At 52.6% G+C, this 19,064-nt stretch overlaps 1 protein-coding gene across 1 annotated transcript in view; it reads right to left on the minus strand.

The window, feature by feature from the left end:
• Window positions 1-18,469, minus strand: part of LOC147700479 (putative cation-transporting ATPase 13A4) — a 941,662-nt gene extending 923,193 nt beyond the window's left edge. The window contains exon 1 of the mRNA XM_086929645.1: window positions 18,258-18,469. Coding sequence (XP_086785771.1) covers window positions 18,258-18,320 — 63 coding nt within the window. The 5' untranslated portion in view covers window positions 18,321-18,469. The remainder of the gene's footprint in view (window positions 1-18,257) is intronic.
• Window positions 18,470-19,064: the final 595 nt, after the last annotated feature.

The following is a 19,064-nucleotide window of genomic DNA, read 5'->3' on the forward strand; positions in this document are numbered from 1 at the left end:
GAGTGCTCAGTTCAAAAGAATAATACACAAAAACTGGCAGATTGTCAAACTAGAAACAGACTTCAAAGGTATATTCGATGAGGAACTACTCTTTGCTCATACCAGGGGTAAAAACATTGGAGAACTGTTAACAACACCAACACAAAAATCTAGTCAACGGACCTTTAAAGGAACAGAACCATGTTTAAATTGTGGAAACTGCCACAACATTATGAAGGGTGCAAGCATTAATCACCCGATGAAAGGACATAAAATACCCTTAAGAGTGAATGCCACTTGTGATACAACCAACATAGTGTATTTACTAAAATGTCCATGTGGCAGCGTGTACGTAGGCCACACGGAAAGAAAGCTTAAAGTTCGGCTCAACGAGCACAAGAGTAACATAAGGACACAATCATCGAAATCAACAGTGGCCACGCACTTTGTTGAAAAACATTACAACATCAACCAACTAAGGGCATGTGTATTGGAAAAAGTCCCTAAAAAAGAAGGGACAATGAACAAGAAAAACCTCTTAAAAAGAGAAAACTATTGGATTTATTACCTCAGCAGTCTGAAGCCCAATGGAATGAATGACAGGACTGAATTTACTTGTTATTTGTGACAAATTCTAGTACCATTTAAGTTATATCGCATTATCTGAACCTAATGTTGCGTTACAGGCACAGCACAACTGCATAAAGCTATATTGATGGGCCCGCATGAGCCGGTAATTGATCTAGCAGTGTAGTGAACAATAAAGTTAGAACACAGAATTTTTTTTTTACCTACATACAGCGCATGCGCGTACCAGCGCGTAGTGAGAGTAGATTACTCGAACTTCGAACGGAGCAGGAAGACTCCGCGGGAGCAGAATGAGCTGATTTCACTTTTCGAACGAGGTGAGAATTGGCGGGGATTATCTCCATAGAGTTAACCGTTATTCACGGAGTTGTAGGGGTAGCGCCCACAGTAACATGCAACAAGCGCGTAACTTAGTAGCAAACCCCGAGTGTTATATCGCATTATCTGAACCTAATGTTGCGTTACAGGCACAGCACAACTGCATAAAGTTATATTGATGGGCCCGCACGAGCCGGTAATTGATCTAGCAGTGTAGTGAACAATAAAGTTAGAACACAGAAAAAAAGTTTTACCTACATACAGCGCATGCGCGTACCAGCGCGTAGTGAGAGTAGATTACTCGAACTTCAAACGGAGCAGGACGACTCCGCGGGAGCAGAATGAGCTGATTTCACTTTTCGAACGAGGTGAGAATTGGCGGGGATTATATCCATAGAGTTAACCGTTATTCACGGAGTTGTAGGGGTAGCGCCTACAGTAACATGCAACAAGCGCGTAACTTAGTAGCAAACCCCGAGTGTTATTAAACTTAGAAAGTATTCGATACACTTACGGATAATGGTTACATTTGACAGAATGAAGTTCACTTAATCTATAGATAAAACTTGACAGTACTGCGCGTAGAAATGTTGTTTGTTTTGATACAAGCACTGAGAAAGTATTTTGTTTATTTAAATTGTAGACGTTCCCTGATGAAGGTGTGGTCAAACACCGAAATGCATTGGAACACGGATTGTCTTGAATTTTGAAATGAATACAAAGTGAATAAAGCAACCTTTGGATTTGAACTTAAGAAGTACATGGAGTAATCTTTTTTAAAAAAACGCACTGATTGAACTGTTGAAGTAAAACTTCGCTGGAGATTCCAGCAAACAAATACTGGTGCCTAGGGTGATACACTTATGAGGTAATAAGTGTGCAGCTAGAAGTTATTTGACATACACTCCAGGAGGGGAGTGATACCCTAGTGCACAGTGGAAATTGGAGTTAATATCCAGGCGGTGCACAACCCGATACACGAAGCTAATTGTATCTCAAATATCTCAACTGTCTCAGTTGACTCAATTGTCTCTGGTACACTTGTACTCCCACTTGCAGTTTGTGGCTCAATACATCCAATGCTCTGGCCTTGAGATTGGAGTGAGCCTTGTGTGTGATCAGTCAATGTGTTTATAAAGTTAACAATGTCCTCCCAACTGTAAATATCCAAAGACATGCGCCGTTCCGTCAATTCAATATCCCCTGAGACGATATTGACCAGCCTCTCGAGCATGCTGTTAATGCTTGTAGTTAGTGGACGCACAGGAGGTAAAGTGGTGCGTTTCCCCATTGTAATTACCCAGACGTTAAGTTAGGGGGTGTATGTCATGACAACGCGTGGTATTACCGCACGTGCCATTACAGCGAAGGGATTAGAACGAAAGTCGTTACAACGACTTTCGCTGGAGGGCGCTGGATAGTGGAATAGTTTAAATTTCTATTCCCACTCCAGTAGGGAAGGTGTTGGATATAAAATTAAGCTATTCCCTATCCAACAGCGCCCTCCAGCGAAAGTCGTTGTAACGACTTTCGTTGTAATCCCTGCGTTGTAAGGGCAATGCGGGGTAATCCCCGCGTTGTCATGGCTGTTCCCCTAAGTTAGGTAGTTTTGACTACTGAACTTACTTATTCGTCCTTGTTAGTATTTATAGGGGAGGTAGAGAGCTTACCCGTGTTGTTGCTATATTCACAAGATGGGTCAGGGACATCAGACACATCACAGGGGGTGGAGCCAGCAGTGTGAGGGGAAAGCTCAGCCCTATTCACGTCCCAGGTGCTCCCCCTCTCTCCCCTCTCTCACATCAGCCTGTTAATCTCAACACTCACCACGGGGCGGACCCATCATGACTCATGGAGCCAGGCTCACCAGCCAGCTCCAGCCAATCACACGCCAGACACAAATTACACAAACACACCAATTTCTAGAAGTGGCACTTCCACACTAGACACAATCATGCCGCATACATCATTGCACAGCATTTAATCACACGAGTCCGCACATACCAAACTCGCACCTGCACCCCCCACGCATACATTCCCCATGGATTCCTATGGGAGGGCAGGCCAATTTCACACACGCACTCAGAGAGCGCTCGCACTTTACACTGCGCCACAGTGCAAAAGTGCACCAAGACCAGAAATCAATATAATTATTTCAGAGTTCAAATGCAAAAAGTTCAGGGGTGACCCTGCCAGAAGGCCCAAGTACAACACTGAGTTACACTCAGAACCCAGGCGTGGACTAGACTGATGCCTGAGTTACACCCAGAACCCAGGCTAGGATTAGGCTGATGCCTGAGTTACACTCAGAACCCAGGCGTGGACTACACTGACACCTGCTGCACGCCGCTTGATACTAAGACTGCAGTTTTCACTCTTCACTGTGTGGAGGACAGAAGTGAATTCTCTATTTTCATTAAAGTGACCCGGACACGGCTTGCTTTTCAAATCATATTTACCGACACTAATGACTGGGCTTATGGAATTAGTGTATTAGTAACCCTGGAGAATACTTGGAATCGATATAAGAGTTGATGCTGGTTATGGACTAAGGCATTCCTCTCAATATTTCAACATAATCCCTCCTTTTAATTTACATGCCATGACGAAGTCTTTTGGTCATCACGACCTAGACGAAACACGTGTTGGCAGCTGTTATTAAAATCTTTATTGAAGATTGGATTCAATTGAAAATGAAAATAAATGAAGATCAATGAAGATACTTTGAAGCCTTGGACTCGATATTTGTCTCTTGTTATTGAAGAACTCTTAGCTCAGGATATATTGTTTGTTTTATAACTTTACACTTGTGGCCTGTTCACATGTCACATTGTTCGACTCTGGCTGGGTGACCAGAATCTTATCCTTTAAGCTAATTGGATATTGCATTAGATTACTAGAATTTCTTCCCAGCGCAATTTACCCTCACTCACCTGCCCTTTTTGTTGTATAGACTGACACCTGAGTTACACTCAGAACCCAGGCGAGCACTAGGCTGACGCCTGAGTTACACTCGGAGCCCAGGCTTGGACTAGACTGACGCCTGAGTTACACTAGGAACCCAGGCGAGGACTAGGCTAACGCCTGAGTTACACTCGGAGCCCAGGCTTGGACTAGATTGACGCCTGAGTTACACTTGGAGTGCAGGCTTGGACTAGACTGATGCCTGAGTTACACTCGGAGCCCAGGCGTGGACTAGACTGATGACTGAGCTACACTCGGAGCCCAGGCGTGGACTAGACTGACGCCTGAGTTACACTCAGAACCCAGGCAGGGACTAGACTGACGCCCGAGTTACACTCAGAACCCAGGCGAGGACTAGGCTGACGCCTGAGTTACACTCGGAGCCCAGGCTTGGACTAGACCATGGGTACTCACAAACATTCTCTCGGGGGCCAAATTTACAGTGTGGTTTGTGGCCGAGCGCCGCACCGGTGGGGGCGGGTCAGTGGGGAGGGGGCAGGGCTCAAACTGGTACCATGAGGTTGATCACTGGTCCCTCCAGCGGACGTCTTCGTCCACTGAGCCACCAGACCCGACATACACACATCTCTCTCTCTCGTTCTCTCTCAGTCTCTCTCTCTCTCTCTCTCTCTCTCTCTCTCTGTCTCTCTCTCGCTCTGTCTCCCTCCCTCTCTCTTTCCCTTTTCCTCCCTCTCTCTACCTCTCTCTCCCTCTGTCTCTCTGTCTCCGTCTGTCTCACTCACTCTGACTGTCTCACTCCCTCTCACTCCCGTTCTTCCTCTGTCTCACTCACTCTGACTGTCTCACTCCCTCTGTCTCACTCACTCTGACTGTCTCACTCTCTCTCTGTCTCTCTGTTTCCCTCTCCCTGTTACCCTCTCCCTCTCTCTGTTACCCTCTCCCTCCCTGTTTCCCTCTCCTCACTCTATTTCTCTCTCCCTCTCTCTCCCTCTCTCTCCTTCCCTCTCCCTCCTTCCCTCTGTCTCCCTCTGTCTCCTTCCCTCTCCCTCCTTCCCTCTGTCTCCCTCTGTCTCCTTCCCTCTCCCTCCTTCCCTCTGTCTCCCTCTCTCTCCTTCCCCCTCCCTCACTCTGAGTTCTCCCTCCCTCGCTCTGTCTCCCTCCCTCGCTCTGTCTCCCTCCCTCGCTCTGCCTCCCTCCCACGCTCTCCCTCTGTCTGCCACTGCCTCCCTCCCTCGCTCTCCCTCTGTCTGCCTCTCTCTCCCTCCCTTACTCTCCCTTCCTCTCCCTCTGTCTCCCTCCCTCGCTCTCTCTTTGTCTGCCTCTGTCTCCCTCCCTCGGCCTATGTCTCCCTCCCTCGCTCTCCCTCTGTCTGCCTCTCCCTCGCTCTCCCTTGCTCTCCTTCACTCTCCCTCTGTCTGGCTCTCCCTCGCTCTCCCTTTGTCTCCCTCCCTCGCTCTCCCTCTGTCTGCCTCTGTCTCCCTCCCCCTTTCTCCATCACTCTCCCTTGCTCTCCCTCTGTCTGCCTCTCCCTCGCTCTCCCTCTGTCTGCCTCTCCCTCGCTCTAACTCTGTCTGCCTCTGTCTCCCTCACTGGGCCTCTGTCTCCCTCCCTCGCTCTCCCTTGCTCTCCCTCTGTCTGCTTCTCCCTCGCTCTCCCTCACTCTGGCTCTCCCTTGCTCTCCCTCAGGGAGGGAGATGTGTGTCTGTCCTAAGCCCCAGCCCAATGGTTTGGTGCCCAACCCGTCAAACCTTAACTGAGACCCTTAATTAAAACTCATTAGCCCCATCTAGACTAAGGATCAAACTCAAATTCCTCTCCATATATAGACATTTTTGTTAGACGGAGACTCGGAGGGTCGGCCGAGCAAGGGGGAGAGGCCTCCTGGCGAGGGCCCTCTCCTTAGAGCGTACGGACAAGCAACTACCCCCCCCCCCCACAGATGGACGCCACACCAAGATAGGTTCTGTACGCTTTTATAGGTATTCTAAGGCAGGGTAAACTTGACGATACAGCAAGACAAGGATACGATGATCTCGTCAACTCTAGTCTCTGTGAGAAAGGGGGTAGCGGGACAGTCTCAGTACCGGTCCGGTACAGGGGGTAGCTGGTGTATGGCTCTCAATCCTCGAGCTGGAGTGTTCGCAAGTAGGGGCCGCGGCAGCGCCAGCAGGCTTTCGAAGATGGTTCACGCAGAGGAGCCGCGGCAGCGCCAGCAGGCTTTCGAAGATGGTTCACAAGGATGGGTCGCGGCAGCGCCAGCAGGCCTACGAAGATGGTTCACGAGGATGAGCCGCGGCAGCGCCAGCAGGCCTTCGAAGATGGTTCACAAGGATGGGCCGCGGCAGCGCCAGCAGGCCTACGAAGATGGTTCACGAGGATGAGCCGCGGCAGCGCCAGCAGGCTTTCGAAGATGGTTCACGCAGAGGATGAGCCGCGGCAGCGCCAGCAGGCCTTCAAGGACAGTTCACAAAGAGGGGCCGCGGCAGCGCCAGCAGGCCTCCCAGGATGAGTTTGTCTCGGTGTCTCTCGACTCCAGGATACAACTGCCTTCCTGCTCTGGAGCTACCCCAGTTATAGGTCTGGCGCCCTTTTATGTCCGGACCCTCGCACTTGGAGGTCGGGGGGTCCGGGATGAGGGAGTCCAGACACCCAGCAGGTGGGTGGAGCCAGTGCCCAGGAAGGCTGGGGGGTGATCGAAACCTGGCGGAGGGGAGCCATCGACACTCCTTCATCCATTGACTCGCCAAGTGGTCTCTTTACCCCCTGGGGGGACGGTGGTGCCTCGATGTCGGGGCTTGGCTGGGCCTGAGGTTGAGGTCGACCCGTGGACACGAGGCCTGGTCGTGGCGGGTCCAAGATGGCGGCTGGGCCGGGGACGGTGGTTCGGGAAGGAACCCGGGCCAGCCGAGAATGTTGTTGTTATGGGCCGGGGCCCCGTCGGGGAAGAGCTGGGGGTTGACCCGGCGGCTGCAGGGGTGGTTCTTGTCCAGGGAACAGGGGTAGCAGTGATCCATGACTCGCCATGCGGGGAGGGGTCGGGCCTACCACGAGGCCTGTCCAACAATTTTAATATAACATATATTTGCTTTTGTCTTCCCTTAAAAATGTGTGCCGTTTCTTGGAACACTTTTTCCCTTTTTAAATAGTGTTTCATTTTCCATTTTCTTCCAGATACAAACAGAATGAAAAACCCTTCTATGCCAACCTAATAACATGACGTGCTGACTCCACCCAGCCTCATTTGATTTCCAGATAGGACCTAAACTGAGAAAATAGTCCGTGCATGTCTATAACAAAAACAGTGCGGCTGAGTTGTCATTTATCAGTAAAAACCGAGAAGGTGTTAAAGGTGAGACTATAGATATAATGTTGCTGCAGACATCTGCCTTTCTGCACTTTTAAAATGCAGTGACCAGCCTAGTAGTCTTTCTTCATCGTTTAGCTGCACAAGTGTGGCTGACGCTGGCCCAGCCCCGTCGGCCTTACAGCGTCTTACTCGTCCAAAGCCCTCATTCCCTTAAAGATGCAAGGCTGACCTGTGACTGGTTCTACCCCAGCTCCCCCTGACTTTCAAATGGCGCCATTTGGTAGGTTGGCAGACGGGGGTGAATTGTACCTCTTTAAGGCCAGGAGGCCATCCATCCTCCCCCTGGTGCCGGTTTGCTCAAAAATACCAAAAATAGATGTTTTTAGATTCAGAAGCCAAACTATAGTTGGTGCAGCTAGCATCAATCTCAACTAGAGTTCCCTTGTTTAAAGCACAAAGCCTACCAGATTTATACACACCTTTGTCTTCAAATCCTGCCTGTGTGTGCCTGGGCTGAGACAGCTTCCGGGCACACACACACACAGCCGCACCAGAGCAATTAACTGGTCTTTAAAAGACCATTCCCATGTTAATGAGGCTTTGTTCACCTCATGGGCCCCTGCAGCTCCCCAGCCCCCACAGAGCAGCAGTCTCTTGACTCGCGCTGCCGCAGGGGTGTTTGCTGACACTATTAAAAAAATATATATATATATATTAAAACACGGATACAATGTTTGGACAGTCCACGGGCCGCCAGGGAAGGTTTGCCGGGCCGCCACCGGCCCGCGGGCCGTACTATGAGTACCCCTGGACTACACTGACTCCTGAGTTACACTTGGAGGTCAGGCGTGGACTAGACTGACGCCTGAGTTACACTCAGAACCCAGGCGAGGACTAGACTGACGCCTGAGTTACACTCAGAGCCCAGGCGAGGACTAGACTGACGCCTGAGTTACACTCAGAACCCAGGCGAGGACTAGACTGATGCCTGAGTTACACTCAGAACCCAGGCGAGGACTAGGCTGATGCCTGAGTTACACTCGGAGCCCAGGCGTGGACTAGACTGACGCCTGAGTTACACTCGGAACCCAGGAGAGGACTAGACTGACGCCTGAGTTACACTTGGAGGTCAGGCGTGGACTAGACTGACGCCTGAGTTACACTCGGAACCCAGGCGTGGACTAGACTGAGTTACACTTGGAGCCCAGGCTTGGACTAGACTGACGCCTGAGTTACACTCAGAACCCAGGCGAGGACTAGACTGAGTTACACTCGGAGCCCAGGCTTGGACTAGGCTGACGCCTGAGTTACACTCAGAACCCAGGCGAGGACAAGACTGAGTTACACTCGGAGCCCAGGCTTGGACTAGACTGACGCCTGAGTTACACTCAGAACCCAGGCAAGGACTAGGCTGACGCCTGAGTTACACTCAGAACCCAGGCGAGGACTAGACTGATGCCTGAGTTACACTCGGAGCCCAGGCGTGGACTAGCCTTATGCCTGAGTTACACTCAGAACCCAGGCGTGGACTAGACTGATGCCTGAGTTACACTCGGAGCCCAGGCTTGGACTCGACCATGGATAATCACAAACTTTCTCTCGGGGGCCAAATTTACAGTGTGGTTTGTGGCCGAGGGCCTCACCGGTGAGGGCGGGGTCAGTGGGGAGGGGGCGGGGCTCAAACTGGTACCATGAGGTTGATCACTGGTCCCTGCAGCGGACGTCTTCGTCCACTGAGCCACCAGTCCCGACATACACACATCTCTCTCTCTCGTTCTTTCTCAGTCTCTCTCTCTCTCTCTCTCTCTCTGTCTCTCTCTCTCTCTCGCTCTGTCTACCTCCCTCTCTCTTTCCCTTTTCCTCCCTCTCTCTACCTCTCTCTCCCTCTGTGTCTCTGTCTCCGTCTGTCTCACTCACTCTGACTGTCTCACTCCCTCTCACTCCCGCTCTTCCTCTGTCTCACTCACTCTGACTGTCTCATTCCCTCTGTCTCACTCACTCTGACTGTCTCACTCTCTCTCTGTCTCCGTCTCTCTGTTTCCCTCTCCCTGTTACCCTCTCCCTCTCTCTGTTACCCTCTCCCTCTTTGTTTCCCTCTCCTCACTCTATTTCCCTCTCCCTCTCTCTCCTTCCCTCTCCCTCCTTCCCTCTGTCTCCTTCCCTCTCCCTCCTTCCCTCTGTCTCCCTCTCTCTCCTTCCCCCTCCCTCACTCTGAGGTCTCCCTCGCTCTGTCTCCCTCCCTCGTTCTGCCTCCCTCCCTCGCTCTCCCTCTGTCTGCCTCTGCCTCCCTCCCCCGCTCTCCCTCTGTCTGCCTCTCTCTCCCTCCCTTACTCTCCCTTGCTCTCCCTCGCTCTCCCTATGTCTCCCTCCCTCGCTCTCCCTCTGTCTGTCTCTGTCTCCCTCCCTTGGCCTATGTCTCCCTCCCTGGCTCTCCCTCTGTCTGCCTCTCCCTTGCTCTCCCTCGCTGTCCCTTTGTCTCCCTCCCTCGCTCTCCCCCTGTCTGCCTCTGTCTCCCTTCCTCGCTCTCCATCACTCTCCTTCGCTCTCCCTCTGTCTGCCTCTCCCGCGCTCTCCCTCTGTCTGCCTCTCCCTCGCTCTCTCTCTGTCTGCCTCTCCCTCGCTCTAACTCTGTCTGCCTCTGTCTCCCTCCCTTGGCCACTGTCTCCCTCCCTCGCTCTCCCTTGCTCTCCCTCTGTCTGCTTCTCCCTCGCTCTCCCTCTGTCTGTCTCTCCCTCTGTCTCCCTCCCTCTCTCTCCCTCTGTCTGTCTCTCTCTCCCTCCCTCGCTCTCCATCACTCTCCCTTGCTCTCCCTCTGTCTGCCTCTCCCTCGCTCTCTCTCTGTCTGCCTCTCCCTCGCTCTAACTCTGTCTGCCTCTGTCTCCCTCCCTCAGCCTCTGTCTCCCTCCCTCGCTCTCCCTTGCTCTCCCTCTGTCTATTTCTCCCTCGCTCTCCCTCTCTCTGGCTCTCCCTTGCTCTCCCTCAGGGAGGGAGATGTGTGTCTGTCCGAAGCCCCAGCCCAATGGTTTGGTGCCCAACCCGTCAAACCTTAACTGAGACCCTTAATTAAAACTCATTATCCCCATCCAGACTAATGATCAAAATCAAATTCCTCTCCATATATAGACATTTTAATATAACATATATTTGCTTTTGTCTTCCCTTAAAAACGTGTGCCATTTCTTGGAACACTTTTTCCCTTTTTAAATAGTGTTTCATTTTCCATTTTCTTCCAGATACAAACAGAATGACAAACCCTTCTATGCCAACCTAATAACATGACGTGCTGACTCCACCCAGCCTCATTTGATTTCCAGATAGGACCTAAACTGAGAAAATAGTCCGTGCATGTCTATAACAAAACAGTGCGGCTGAGCTGTCATTCATCAGTAAAAACTGAGAAGGTGTTGAAGGTGAGACTATAGATATAATGTTGCTGCAGACATCTGCCTTTCTGCAGTTTTAAAATGCAGTGACCAGCCTAGTAGTCTTTCTTCATCGTTTAGCTGCACAAGTGTGGCTGACTCTGGCCCAGCCCCGTCGGCCTCACAGGGTCTCACTCGTCCAAAGGCCTCATTCCCTTAAAGATGCAAGGCTGACCTGTGACTGGTTCTACCCCAGCTCCCCCTGACTTTCAAATGGCGCCATTTGGTAGGTTGGCAGACGGGGATGAATTGTACCTCTTTAAGACCAGGAGGCCATCCATCCTCCCCCTGGTGCCGGTTTGCTCAAAAATACCAAAAATAGATGTTTTTAGATTCAGAAGCCAAACTATAGTTGGTACAGCTAGCATCAATCTCAACTAGAGTTCCCTTGTTTAAAGCACAAAGCCTACCAGATTTATACACACCTTTGTCTTCAAATCCTGCCTGGGCCTGGGCTGAGACAGCTTCCGGGCACACACACACACAGCCGCACCAGAGCAATTCACAGGTCTTTAAAAGACCATTCCCATGTTAATGAGGCTTTGTTCACCTCATGGGCCCCTGCAGCTCCCCAGCCCCCACAGAGCACCAGTCTCTTGACTCGCGCTGCCGCAGGGGTGTTTGCTGACACTATTAAAAAAATATATATATATTAAAACACGGATACAATGTTTGGACAGTCCAGTACCCCTGGACTAGACTGACGCCTGAGTTACACTCAGAACCCAGCCGAGGACTAGACTGACGCCAGAGTTACACTCAGAGCCCAGGCGAGGACTAGACTGACGCCTGAGTTACACTCAGAACCCAGGCGAGGACTAGACTGACGCCTGAGTTACACTCAGAACCCAGGCTTGGACTAGACTGATGCCTGAGTTACACTCAGAACCCAGGCTTGGACTAGACTGATGCCTGAGTTACACTCAGAACCTAGGCGAGGACTAGGCTGATGCCTGAGTTATACTCGAAGCCCAGGCGTGGACTAGACTGACGCATGTGTTACACTCGGAACCCAGGCGAGGACTAGACTGACGCCTGAGTTACACTCAGAACCCAGGCGAGGACTAGACTGACGCGTGAGTTAAACTCAGAACCCAGGCGTGGACTAGACTGACGCCTGAGCTACACTCGGAGCCCAGGCGAGGACTAGGCTGACGCCTGAGTTACACTCAGAACCCAGGCGAGGACTAGACTGATGCCTGAGTTACACTCAGAACCCAGGCTTGGACTAGACTGACGCCTGAGTTACACTCAGAACCCAGGCGAGGACTAGACTGACGCCTGAGTTACACTCAGAACCCAGGCGAGGACTAGGCTGATGCCTGAGTTACACTCGGAGCCCAGGCGTGGACTAGACTGACGCCTGAGTTACACTCGGAACCCAGGAGAGGACTAGACTGATGCCTGAGTTACACTCAGAACCCAGGCGAGGACTAGACTGACGCCTGAGTTACACTCAGAACCCAGGCGAGGACTAGACTGACGCCTGAGTTACACTCAGAACCCAGGCTTGGACTAGACTGACGCCTGAGTTACACTCGGAGCCCAGGCGTGGACTAGACTGATGCCTGAGTTACACTCAGAACCCAGTCGAGGACTAGACTGAGTTACACTCTGAGCCCAGGCTTCGACTAGACTGACGCCTGAGTTACACTCAGAACCCAGACGAGGACTAGACTGAGTTACGCTCGGAGCCCAGGCTTGGACTAGACTGACGCCTGAGTTACACTCAGAACCCAGGCGAGGATTAGGCTGACGCCTGAGTTACACTCAGAAACCAGGCGAGGACTAGACTGATGCCTGAGTTACACTCGGAGCCCAGGCGTGGACTAGACTGAGTTACACTCAGAACCCAGGCTAGGACTAGGCTGACGCCCGAGTTACACTTGGAGCCCAGGCTTAGATTAGACTGACCCCTGAGTTAAACTTGGAGCGCAGGCTAGGACTAGACTGACGCCTGAGTTAAATTTGGAACCCAGGCGTGGACTAGGCTGACGCCTGAGTTAAACTCGGAGCTCAGGCAGTGAGTAGACTGACGCCTGAGTTACACTCAGAACCCAGACGAGGACTAGACTGATGCCTGAGTTACACTCAGAACCCAGACGAGGACTAGACTGATGCCTGAGTTACACTCAGAACTGAGTTACACTCAAAACCCAGGCGAGGACTAGACTGATGCCTGAGTTACACTCGGAGCCCTGGCTTAGACTAGACTGACGCATGTGTTACACTCGGAACCCAGGCGAGGACTAGACTGACGCCTGAGTTACACTCAGAACCCAGGCGAGGACTAGACTGACGCGTGAGTTAAACTCAGAACCCAGGCGTGGACTAGACTGACGCCTGAGCTACACTCGGAGCCCAGGCGAGGACTAGGCTGACGCCTGAGTTACACTCAGAACCCAGGCGAGGACTAGACTGATGCCTGAGTTACACTCAGAACCCAGGCTTCGACTAGACTGACGCCTGAGTTACACTCAGAACCCAGGCGAGGACTAGACTGATGCCTGAGTTACACTCAGAACCCAGACGAGGACTAGACTGACGCCTGAGTTAAACTTGGAGCCCAGGCGTGGACTAAACTGACGCCTGAGTTACACTCAGAACCCAGGCGAGGACTAGACTGAGTTACACTCGGAGCCCAGGCTTGGACTAGACTGACGCCTGAGTTACACTCAGAACCCAGGCGAGGATTAGGCTGACGCCTGAGTTGCACTCAGAACCCAGGCGAGGACTAGGCTGATGCCTAAGTTACACTCAGAACCCAGGCGAGGACTAGACTGATGCCTGAGTTACACTCAGAACCCAGGCTTGGACTAGACTGATGCCTGAGTTACACTCAGAACCTAGGCGAGGACTAGGCTGATGCCTGAGTTACACTCGGAGCCCAGGCGTGGACTAGACTGACGCATGCGTTACACTCGGAACCCAGGCGAGGACTAGACTGACGCCTGAGTTACACTCAGAACCCAGGCGAGGACTAGACTGACGTGTGAGTTACACTCAGAACCCAGGCGTGGACTAGACTGACGCCTGAGCTACACTCGGAGCCCAGGCGAGGACTAGGCTGACGCCTGAGTTACACTCAGAACCCAGGCGAGGACTAGACTGATGCCTGAGTTACACTCAGAACCCAGGCGAGGACTAGACTGACGCCTGAGTTACACTCAGAACCCAGGCGAGGACTAGGCTGATGCCTGAGTTACACTCGGAGCCCAGGCGTGGACTAGACTGACGCCTGAGTTACACTCGGAACCCAGGCGAGGACTAGACTGACGCCTGAGTTACACTCAGAACCCAGGCGAGGACTAGACTGACGCCTGAGTTACACTCAGAACCCAGGCTTGGACTAGACTGACGCCTGAGTTACACTCAGAACCCAGGCGAGGACTAGACTGACGCCTGAGTTACACTCGGAGCCCAGGCGTGGACTAGACTGATGCCTGAGTTACACTCAGAACCCAGGCGAGGACTAGACTGAGTTACACTCTGAGCCCAGGCTTGGACTAGACTGACGCCTGAGTTACACTCAGAACCCAGGTGAGGACTAGACTGAGTTACGCTCGGAGCCCAGGCTTGGACTAGACTGACGCCTGAGTTACACTCAGAACCCAGGCGAGGATTAGGCTGACGCCTGAATTACACTCAGAAACCAGGCGAGGACTAGACTGATGCCTGAGTTACACTCGGACCCCAGGCATGGACTAGACTGAGTTACACTCAGAACCCAGGCTAGGACTAGGCTGACGCCCGAGTTACACTTGGAGCCCAGGCTTAGATTAGACTGACCCCCTAAGTTAAACTTGGAGCGCAGGCTAGGACTAGACTGACGCCTGAGTTAAATTTGGAACCCAGGCGTGGACTAGGCTGACGCCTGAGTTAAACTCGGAGCTCAGGCAGGGAGTAGACTGACGCCTGAGTTACACTAAGAACCCAGACGAGGACTAGACTGATGCCTGAGTTACACTCAGAACCCAGACGAGGACTAGACTGATGCCTGAGTTACACTCAGAACCCAGACGAGGACTAGACTGATGCCTGAGTTACACTCGGAGCCCTGGCTTAGACTAGACTGACGCCTGAGTTACACTCAGAACCCAGGCGAGGACTAGGCTGACGCCTGAGTTACACTCAGAACCCAGGCGAGGACTAGGCCTACGCCTGAGTTACACTTGGAGCCCAGGCGAGGACTAGGCTGACGCCTGAGTTACACTCAGAACCCAGGCGAGGACTAGACTGATGCCTGAGTTACACTCAGAACCCAGGCGAGGACTAGTCTGACGCCTGAGTTACACTCAGAACCCAGGCGAGGACTAGACTGATGCCTGAGTTAAACTCGGAGCTCAGGCAGGGACTAGACTGATGCCTGAGTTACACTCGGAGCCCAGGCGAGGACTAGACTGACGCCTGAGTTACACTCAGAACCCAGGCGAGGACTAGACTGATGCCTGAGTTACACTCGGAGCCCAGGCGAGGACTAGACTGACGCCTGAGTTACACTCAGAACCCAGGCGAGGACTAGACTGAGTTACACTCGGAGCCCAGGCTTGGATTAGACTGACGCCTGAGTTACACTCAGAACCCAGGCGAGGATTAGGCTGACGCCTGAGTTACACTCAGAACCCAGGCGAGGACTAGACTGATGCCTGAGTTACACTCGGAGCCCAGGCGTGGACAAGGCTGACGCCCGAGTTACACTTGGAACCCAGGCTTAGATTAGACTGACCCCTGAGTTAAACTTGGAGCGCAGGCTAGGACTAGACTGACACCTGAGTTAAATTTGGAACCCAGGCGTGGACTAGGCTGACGCCTGAGTTAAACTCGGAGCTCAGGCAGGGAGTAGACTGACGCCTGAGTTACACTCAGAACCCAGACGAGGACTAGACTGATGCCTGAGTTACACTCAGAACCCAGACGAGGACTAGACTGATGCCTGAGTTACACTCAGAACCCAGGCGAGGACTAGACTGACGCCTGAGTTACACTCAGAACCCAGACGAGGACTAGACTGATGCCTGAGTTACACTCCGAGCCCTGGCTTAGACTAGACTGACGCCTGAGTTACACTCAGAGCCCTGGCTTAGACTAGAATGACGCCTGAGTTACACTCAGAACCCAGGCGAGGACTAGGTTGACGCCTGAGTTACACTCAGAACCCAGGCGAGGACTAGACTGATGCCTGAGTTACACTCAGAGCCCAGGCGAGGACTAGGCTGACGCCTGAGTTACACTCAGAACCCAGGCCAGGACTAGACTGATGCCTGAGTTAAACTCGGAGCCCAGGCGAGGACTAGACTGACGCGTGAGTTACACTCAGAACCCAGGCGTGGACTAGACTGACGCCTGAGTTACACTCAGAACCCAGGCGAGGACTAGACTGATGCCTGAGTTAAACTCGGAGCCCAGGCGAGGACTAGACTGACGCCTGAGTTACACTCAGAACCCAGACGAGGACTAGACTGATGCCTGAGTTACACTCCGAGCCCTGGCTTAGACTAGACTGACGCCTGAGTTACACTCGGAGCCCTGGCTTAGACTAGACTGACGCCTTAGTTACACTCGGAGCCCTGGCTTAGACTAGACTGACGCCTGAGTTACACTCAGAACCCAGGCGAGGACTAGGCTGACGCCTGAGTTACACTCAGAACCCAGGCATGGACTAGACTGACGCCTGAGTTACACTCAGAACCCAGGCGAGGACTAGACTGATGCCTGAGTTAAACTCAGAGCCCAGGCGTGGACTAGACTGAGTTACACTCAGAACCCAGGCGAGGACTAGGCTGACGCCTGAGTTACACTCAGAGCCCAGTCGAGGACTAGACTGATGCCTGAGTTACACTCAGAACCCAGGCGAGGACTAGGCTGACGCCTGAGTTACACTCAGAGCCCAGGCGAGGACTAGACTGATGCCTGAGTTACACTCAGAACCCAGGCGAGGACTAGACTGACGCCTGAGTTACACTCAGAGCCCAGGCGAGGACTAGACTGATGCCTGAGTTACACTCAGAACCCAGACGAGGACTAGACTGACGCCTGAGTTAAACTTGGAGCCCAGGCGTGGACTAAACTGACGCCTGAGTTACACTCAGAACCCAGGCGAGGACTAGACTGAGTTACACTCGGAGCCCAGGCGAGGACTAGACGGACGCCTGAGTTACACTCAGAACCCAGGCGAGCACTAGGCTGACGCCTGAGTTACACTCAGAACCCAGGCGAGGACTAGACTGACGCCTGAGTTACCCTCGGAGCCCAGGCGAGGACTAGACTGACACTTGAGTTACACTCGGAACCCAGGCGTGGACTAGGCTGAGTTAAACTTAGAGCCCAGGCGAGGACTAGGCTGAGTTAAACTTGGAGCCGGACCTTTTAAAACTTCATGGGCTCTGAAAAAACATGTATTTTCACTGGCTCCACTTTGAACAATTGAGTGCACGAGTTGGTGTTCTGAGTGTATTAGTTCGTTAGCGCAAGGACACCCTAGGTTAATCACATACTTAAACAAAACTAGTAGTTAATAAATAAACAAAATGTGTGAAGCAGTGACCTATCCACATAACACGCGGTTCAGTGATCTGCTCGGTGCGCGCTCTTTGCAGCAGGCGCTTTAACCCTCCGCACCACTTTGCCATAAGACAAAACCCCGATCTCTCCCCAGCAGGAGCATTGATCAGCCGAGTTATCTTGACATTTTAATTGTTGCCTGAAAACCGCTGGACACACAAGGAACTCGGCAGCAGGTGTTTTTAAACCGGGAAGTTATTTCTAAACACAGCGCCCCCGGAGCTCAGCACTGGGTGCGGCTGCACCGGTCGCACGGCCCTGAAGGCGCCACCGACTAGAAATAGATTCTCAGACCTCCGAGTAAAGAATTCTTCAGCCCACGGTAATTTCAATAAATTGCTCAAAAGGTTCATCTTGTTTTTCGGGAAGGTCACCCCAAAACAACTTTGTTAAGGTTACCAACTGACTCGCATTTTTCAGTGCTGGGTTTTCAATAACAATCTGGAGCATTCTGGGAGCTGTAGTCATGTTCATTTCAACTGAAACAGCAGCGGTTTCAAATAGAAAGCCCGGACTGGAGTAGGGGGATCCTGCTGACATGGAATTATTTGGTACCCTTATAACTCATCGATAGTCGTAAAATGATTGGTGGAGGGGGGTGTTATCATTTCTGCTCCTAGATGACGTCATTGGAAACGTTGTCCAAATGCTGACTCACTTCTTTGAACCCATTTCAGAATTAAAGTAATATTTAGAGAGTGCGTTTTGCAGTTTAAGATATTCAACACTTGCCTAACACTGTGTGATCTCGGGCATTTCGTTATTTGTCCCTGTGTCTCTTTCCGTGCCATCTATGGCAGCGCTTAGATATAGGCTAAATTCAAACTTTAAGCGCTACATGAAAATAACTTTAGTATTTCGCTGACCTTGGAAGTGCCTGAGACTCAGCTCGTGATAGGGGGGCACAGACCCCCCGCCCCCAATGAAAGTGACCTGTGACAATGTGAGCTTCCCCCTGGCAGGGCCGCCCCAGGGCGTCGGGGGGACGGGTGCAGCGTTCTAGCGCCAAGAGAGGCAGAGAGGGTGACACAGCGCCTAGACTCCGGCAGAGAGGGTGACACGGCGCCCAGACTCCGGAGCCAAGAGAGGCAGAGAGGGTGCCACAGCGCCTAGACTCCGGCAGAGAGGGTGGCACAGCGCCTAGACTCCGCTCTTACCATCTCGTTCTCCTCCCCTCGGTTGAGCAAGGCATGGCGGTGCTTCTCGGGGTCCCTCTCCATCCCGGGGGTGCAGCTGCCCTCTCCCCGCTGCCTGGGAGAAGTGCGCTCAGTATCCGCGTCTCTTCGTCCCTCCGCCGGGGTTAATGATTGTCGATCCGCAATCCCGGCTCATTTTTATTCGGCAGCACACACCTTCATAATTACAGGCAACCCCTGGCGCTTCCAACTCCTCCCCAGACACAGGCGCCCCCTCTCCCTGAGTGTGCCTCTGGCAGGAGCCTTGTGCCTGTGGAGGGAGCCTGTGTGTACCTGAGCCCAGTGTGCCTGTGGAGGGAGCCTGTGTGTTCCTGAGCCCAGTGTGCCTGTGGAGGGAGCCTGTGTGTACCTGAGCCCAGTGTGCCTGTGTGTACCTGAGCCCAGTGTGCCTGTGGAGGGAGCCTGTGTGTACCTGAGCCCTGTGTGCCTGTGGAGGGAGCCTGTGTGTTCCTGAGCCCAGTGTGCCTGTGGAGGGAGCCTGTGTGTACCTGAGCCCAGTGTGCCTGTGTGTAGCTGAGCCCAGTGTGCCTGTGGAGGGAGCCTGTGTGTTCCTGAGCCCAGTGTGCCTGTGCCTGTGGAGGGAGCCTGTGTGTACCTGAGCCCTGGGTGCCTGTGGAGGTAGCCTGTGTGTGCCTGAGCCCAGTGTGCCTGTGGAGGGAGCCTGTGTGTTCCTGAGCCCAGTGTGCCTGTGGAGGGAGCCTGTGTGTACCTGAGCCCAGTGTGCCTGTGTGTACCTGAGCCCAGTGTGCCTGTGGAGGGAGCCTGTGT

Source organism: Lissotriton vulgaris, chromosome 7 (genome assembly GCF_964263255.1).
Source record: "Lissotriton vulgaris chromosome 7, aLisVul1.2, whole genome shotgun sequence".
In the NCBI taxonomy this organism is placed as follows: Eukaryota; Metazoa; Chordata; class Amphibia; order Caudata; family Salamandridae; genus Lissotriton; species Lissotriton vulgaris.